The 6325-nt window shown below is 45.7% G+C and overlaps 1 protein-coding gene across 1 annotated transcript; it reads left to right on the top strand.

Annotated features, from left to right (window-relative positions):
* The first annotated feature begins 385 nt into the window (after positions 1-385).
* Positions 386-6071, top strand: PLK2 (polo like kinase 2). Its single transcript, XM_072749966.1, has 14 exons — positions 386-733; positions 1162-1269; positions 1415-1531; positions 1733-1862; positions 2101-2188; positions 2481-2576; positions 2686-2884; positions 2975-3122; positions 3460-3557; positions 3863-3992; positions 4233-4473; positions 4585-4714; positions 5033-5143; positions 5279-6071. The coding sequence occupies exons 1-14, from the start codon at positions 461-463 to the stop codon at positions 5468-5470; spliced, it is 2061 nt and encodes a 686-aa protein (XP_072606067.1). The 5' UTR covers positions 386-460; the 3' UTR covers positions 5471-6071.
* Positions 6072-6325: the final 254 nt, after the last annotated feature.

Here is a 6325-nt window from a genome sequence, read left to right as displayed (position 1 = left end):
GGCGAGGCGCGACCCCGCAGCGACCCCCCGACGGCCCGGGGAGGCCTCGCGCGCATGCGCCGCGGACCCCGGACGCAGCGCCCCCGACTGGCGGCGCCAGGGAGCGGGCCGGGGGCGAGGGGACCTGCGTCCGCCGGGCGCTCACCTCGCCGCGGGGGGAGCGCGGGCGGGGGCCGCCGGCGGCGGCGAGGGCTCCCCGAGGCCGGCCCGTCGGGGCCCGCACGCCGGCGGCAGCGGGAAGCCCGCGGCGGCTCCCGACCTCGCGGCGGTCCCGCGCGCGCTCCGGCGGCCGGGGGGCGGGGCGTCGCCCGTGACGTCACATCGCGTTCGGAGACTCCGCCCCCCCCGGCGGCCCGTATATAAGCCTCGGCCGGGCGCCCGCACTCTCACAAGTGGACGCGGACGTCGCGGCGCGGGCGCGGGCAGTCGGCGGGGCTCGAGGGCCGGGCGGCGGGCGGCGATGGAGCTCTTGCGGACTATCACGTACCAGCCGGCCGCCGGCACCAAGATGTGCGAGCAGGCGCTGGGCAAGGCTTGCGGCGGGGACTCCAAGAAGAAGCGGCCGCCGCAGCCCCCCGAGGAGCCGCCGCCGCCGCCGCAGCCCGCGGGCCAGGGGCCGCCGGCGGCGCCGCACCACCACCACCACCACGCGCACTCGGGCGCCGAGGTCTCGCGGATTATCGTGGACCCCACGACGGGGAAGCGCTACTGCCGGGGCAAAGTGCTGGGCAAGGTGAGCGGCGGCGGCGCGGCCGGGCACCCCCGTCCGGGGGGCGGGCGGGTGCGGGCGGGCCCGGGGCGCTCGGCGCCCTGCGCTGCCCTCTGTGCGCCCGCGAGCCCGCAGCGCGGCTCCCCGCGCCGCCCCCACCTGCGCCCCGCGGCTTTCTTTTTCTTTTTTTCTTTTTGACATTTATTTTTGATTCCCCCCCTTCCCCAAAGCTTTGTAAAGGGAGAAGGCATGCTCTTCCCTTCCCGAAGGAGCTTTCAACAAAAGTACAGTGCATGCGACTGTCCACCCTTCCTTCCCCGTAATTTTTTTTCCCCCTAATTTTTAGGTATTTTAAAAAAAAATACCTGCTGTCCTTTTTTTTTTTTTTTTCTTTTTTATCTTTTTTTTCCCCTGCCCCACTCAATGCTCTCTCTCTCTCGGCTTTGTTTCAGGGTGGCTTTGCCAAATGTTACGAGATGACAGATTTGACAAACAACAAAGTGTATGCTGCAAAAATCATTCCTCACAGCAGAGTAGCTAAACCTCATCAAAGGGAAAAGGTGTGTATGACTGTTGAGTAAAGTATTTTCTTTGTGCGCAGGGATGGCCCTTCCCTCTTAAGAAAATGTCTTCTGCATGTGTAAGCAACTGGCTCTTGAAAGGTGACAGAAGGCTTATAAGCCTTGTCTCGCTCTTTTCTTTCAGATCGACAAAGAAATAGAGCTTCACAGAATTCTCCATCATAAGCACGTAGTGCAATTTTACCACTACTTTGAGGACAAAGAAAACATTTACATTCTCTTGGAATACTGCAGTAGAAGGGTGAGCTTTAACTCCTCTTGGAGTTCATTTACTTCCCCCAAACTGGAGCGGGCTTCACACTGCGTTTTATCTGGGATTTTAGCTGCGGTGGGAATTATGATATCGTAGTGTTCCCTATCATCACTCAACCTGCAAAAGGAAACTACTGATTTTGATGACTTTGTTTGACAGATTCTCTTTTTCTCCTTCTCCTCCTCCTAGTCCATGGCTCATATCTTGAAAGCAAGGAAGGTGTTGACAGAGCCAGAAGTCCGATACTACCTCAGGCAGATTGTGTCTGGACTGAAGTACCTTCACGAACAAGAAATCTTACACCGAGATCTCAAACTAGGTAAGCCCTATGTTCCAAACACTGAACTTCTGCATCAGGGAGAGGTGTTCTTTTCTTCTCTGTCTCCCTTGTTACACATTAATGTTCTTAATTGGGATCTAGCCTATGTAATCTTTCTTTTTAATCTGTGACTTTAACAGTAAACAACTGGCTGCCTGCCTCCAAAGAGGATGTGTGTGTGTATTTGGTTAGAACATCTTTTCAAGGGGATTCAGGTTTTGCTTTGTTTATTATCCAGGGAACTTTTTTATTAACGAAGCCATGGAATTAAAAGTCGGGGACTTCGGTTTGGCAGCCAGGCTGGAACCCTTGGAGCACAGAAGGAGGTAAGAGTCAAAGACATATCCTGACAGGGTTTTATGAAGATCAAATACACCCTTATTTTTTTTTTTCAATTAATGTTTTGGAGAAGGTGAATTCATACTAAAATTCACAAAACACAATAATATTAATAATTATTAAGTCGCTCTATCAAATGTTAATTGTTGAGATGCCAAAAATGAAAAGTCAGATTTTTCTAAACAGGAATTTAATGCAATACTCCTAAGGTTTTATCCAGAGAACTAAGTGGAAACAGTAGAACAGTTCTTAATGAGGTGTTCATATTTTGTTTTCCAGAACAATATGTGGTACCCCAAACTATCTCTCTCCTGAAGTCCTCAACAAACAAGGACATGGCTGTGAATCAGACATTTGGGCCTTAGGTTGTGTAATGTAAGTAAATGCACCAAAATGATGAAAAAGCAAATTTGGATTTCGATTTTAACAATGGAAAAGAACTGCTTTGTGACCATTTCTAAAAAAAGTGTCCTTTTGCACACAGGTATACAATGTTACTAGGAAGACCCCCCTTCGAAACTACAAATCTGAAAGAAACTTACAGGTGCATAAGAGAAGCAAGGTATACGATGCCATCGTCATTGCTGGCTCCTGCTAAGCACTTGATAGCTAGCATGTTGTCCAAAAATCCAGAGGATCGTCCCAGTTTGGATGACATCATTCGACATGAATTTTTTTTGCAGGTTGGTGCTTTTCTTGTGTCTTTTTATTACATGCTATCAATCACAGTTACCGAAATGGTTATACTTAAAGTCTTTTCTGACACTCCACAGGGCTTCACTCCAGACAGACTCTCTTCTAGCTGTTGTCATACAGTTCCAGATTTCCACTTGTCAAGCCCGGCTAAGAATTTCTTTAAGAAAGCAGCTGCTGCTCTTTTTGGTGGCAAAAAAGACAAAGCAAGATATATTGACACACATAGTAAGTTATAAGACTTCTTTTGCTCTTCAGTCTCCAGTGTTATATTTATAGTGGATTAAGTTAGTTAAAAGATAACAGCCAGTATGTTTGAACGCTGTTGAACTTTTTATAGCATGATAAATCTGCATTCCAAAATGTGATGGCTAGCTTTTTTCCTCCACCATACACATTAAAGTGTGCTTCGTGCATAATTGCCCCTGATGGTGATGACAACATGCTGGTTTTGCCTTGAATCCTCATAAGCTGGTTATTAATGCAAAAGGAGGAAATGTGGCTAGTTTTGTTCCTACCTTGTTAGCCTAGATTAATGCTCATAATTTTTGTCTTTGATTTACAGATAGAGTGTCTAAAGAAGATGAAGAAATTTACAAGCTTAGGCATGATTTGAAAAAGACTTCGATAACTCAGCAGCCCAGCAAACACAGGACAGATGAGGTATGCTGGAAAAGAATAAAATAGATATAAACACACTGTATCATTTTTTTCTTTGTTAATTATCACATGGATTATGATTAAAGTACATTGTATTTATTTAAAGCTTCCCTTTTCCCCTTTTAAAAGGGAAGATTTTGCTTCTCAGTTTAATAGTTGCATGCACTTGAGTCACTGAAATATCGTTTATGCCCATTGCTTTTTGATCAGCTTTCCCAGCAATTGCCACAATCTCCCCTTAACCTAGCATTCCCAACCTGAAATGAATTTGAGATGCTTGACTCATTGTCTACTCTTCTCTTTTCTAGGAGCTCCAGCCACCTACCACTACAGTTGCCAGATCTGGAACACCCGCAGTAGAAAATAAGCAGCAGATTGGAGATGCTATTCGCATGATAGTCAGAGGGACTCTTGGCAGCTGCAGCAGTAGCAGTGAATGTAAGTAGCTGTCAATGGCATTTTCCATAAAACTATAAATGCCAGTGCTTAATACTAAGTAACTGGAGTCCCTTTGTTTTGTGGCCTGATTTAACATAGAAGAGGTAAAAATCAGAGGACTTGGAAAAAGGCAAGGAACAATTTTGAGCCCTTTGTCCTTAGAGGTCACGGAGGGAAAGTTAGCAGCCCCCCAAAGCCTAAGGTTTTATCGTTATTTTATATTTTTCTCTAACTTTTCAGGCCTTGAAGACAGTACCATGGGAAGTGTCGCAGACACAGTGGCAAGAGTCCTTCGAGGATGTCTAGAAAACATGCCAGAAGCTGACTGCATTCCCAAAGAGCAGCTGAGCACTTCCTTTCAGTGGGTCACCAAATGGGTCGATTACTCTAACAAATACGGCTTTGGGTACCAGCTCTCAGACCACACTGTAGGTGTCCTTTTCAACAATGGTGCTCACATGAGCCTCCTTCCAGACAAAAAGTAAGTGTATCCAGTTAATGAAGTCCTGTCACTTCTTTAGTCTTGCACTAAAGAAATCTAGAAGCAATGACTAACTGCTTCCCTTCTCTCCCTATGGTTCCTGTTTTTCAGAACAGTTCACTATTATGCAGAGCTTGGCCAGTGCTCTGTTTTCCCAGCAACAGATGCTCCTGAACAATTCATTAGTCAAGTGACGGTGCTCAAATACTTCTCTCATTACATGGAGGAGAACCTCATGGATGTAAGTACGTCCTAGATGTGGCTTTTGAGCAGTGATATTTGAAGTGTAGTCCACACTCTCTCACACACACACACACACACACACACACGCAAAGTGTAGTCCACAGACCAGTAGCATCTTTACAGCTCCGAGGCTCGTGAGAGGTGCAGATGCATATGTCCTACTCTTGCTCTGCTGAATCAGAATCTCTCTGGGAGGTGGGACCAGGAAGCTCCAGGCCATTTCAATGCCTGCTCAAATTGGAGAGGCATTTGCCTAGAAGAATTGAGTGCAAACTGCAAAATCTGTCTGGGTATTTACTCTCCCAATTTCTTCTAGGGTGGAGATCTGCCTAGCGTTACCGATATTCGAAGACCTCGGCTCTACCTCCTTCAGTGGCTGAAATCTGATAAGGCCTTAATGATGCTTTTCAATGATGGCACCTTTCAGGTAAGCGAACCTTTCAGGAATGTGTGTATTTAGGTCACAAAAAATGATTTCTTAACTAGCCATTTAATAACTGGACACACTTGACTAATTCCTGAATATTTAAAGATGTCTAATATCTATGTCTACTTTTAAAAGGTGAATTTCTACCACGATCATACGAAAATAATCATCTGTAGCCAAAATGAAGAATATCTTCTCACCTACATTAACGAGGACAGGATATCTACAACGTTCAGACTGACAACTCTGCTGATGTCCGGCTGTTCGTCAGAATTAAAAAATCGGATGGAATATGCTCTGAACATGCTCTTACAGAGATGTAACTAAAAGACTTCTTGAATGGACCCTATGGGACTCCTCTTTTCCACTGTGAGATCTACAGGGAAGCCAATCAGATGATCTACAGCATGTTGAAAAAGATGGACAGGTGGTGGTACGAAAACAATTCCTCTATGGCCTGCAGGACTGGATGGAACCAGACCAGGCTGAGGCATACAGTTCTTAACTTTGGACAATCTGAGAGTGAACCAGAATGCAGTTTTTCTTGACGTACCTGTTTTAAAAGGTTTTTCAGACAATTTCACAGAAAGGTGCATTGACTTCTCTCTGTTGAGAGCATTTCAGACAGAGGACTTGGAACTGTGAATATACTTCCCAAAGGGGAGGGAGAAGGGAGGAAGCTCCCATGTTGTTTAAAGGCTGTAATCGGAGCAGCTTTTGGCTGCTCAACTGTGAACTATGGCCATCTATAATTTTTTTTTGTTGTTGTTAATTTTTGAAGACACTCGTGGCTGGAAAAGTGCATTCCTTGTTAATAAACTTTTTATTTATTACAGCCAAAAGACCAGTATTTATTATCAAAATGTTTCTTTTTTTTTATGTTGACCATTTTAAACTGTTGGCAATAAAGAGTATGAAAAAGCAGAAACAGTGGTCTACTGTCTTTGGTATGGTGCATCACCTCATCACAACATTCTTTGATCATGGATTCTTGGCCCTCTGTGGCGTGACGTTGTGTACAGAAGCATGCTAGAAAGTTAGATCTTTGATTTTTTTGTTTGTAGGAAGTAAATCCTTAACACCTGAAGTACAATCAAACATCTTCTGAGTAGATGTAGCTTGAGAAGATTATAACCAAAATACTGCTCCTGTTACAACCAAAATATAGACCTCCTACTCAAT

This window comes from Vulpes vulpes, chromosome 2 (genome assembly GCF_048418805.1).
Source record: "Vulpes vulpes isolate BD-2025 chromosome 2, VulVul3, whole genome shotgun sequence".
NCBI lineage: Eukaryota > Metazoa > Chordata > Mammalia > Carnivora > Canidae > Vulpes > Vulpes vulpes.
The sequence above is the reverse complement of the archived record's forward strand: the minus strand, read 5'-3'. Positions and strand labels throughout refer to the sequence as shown.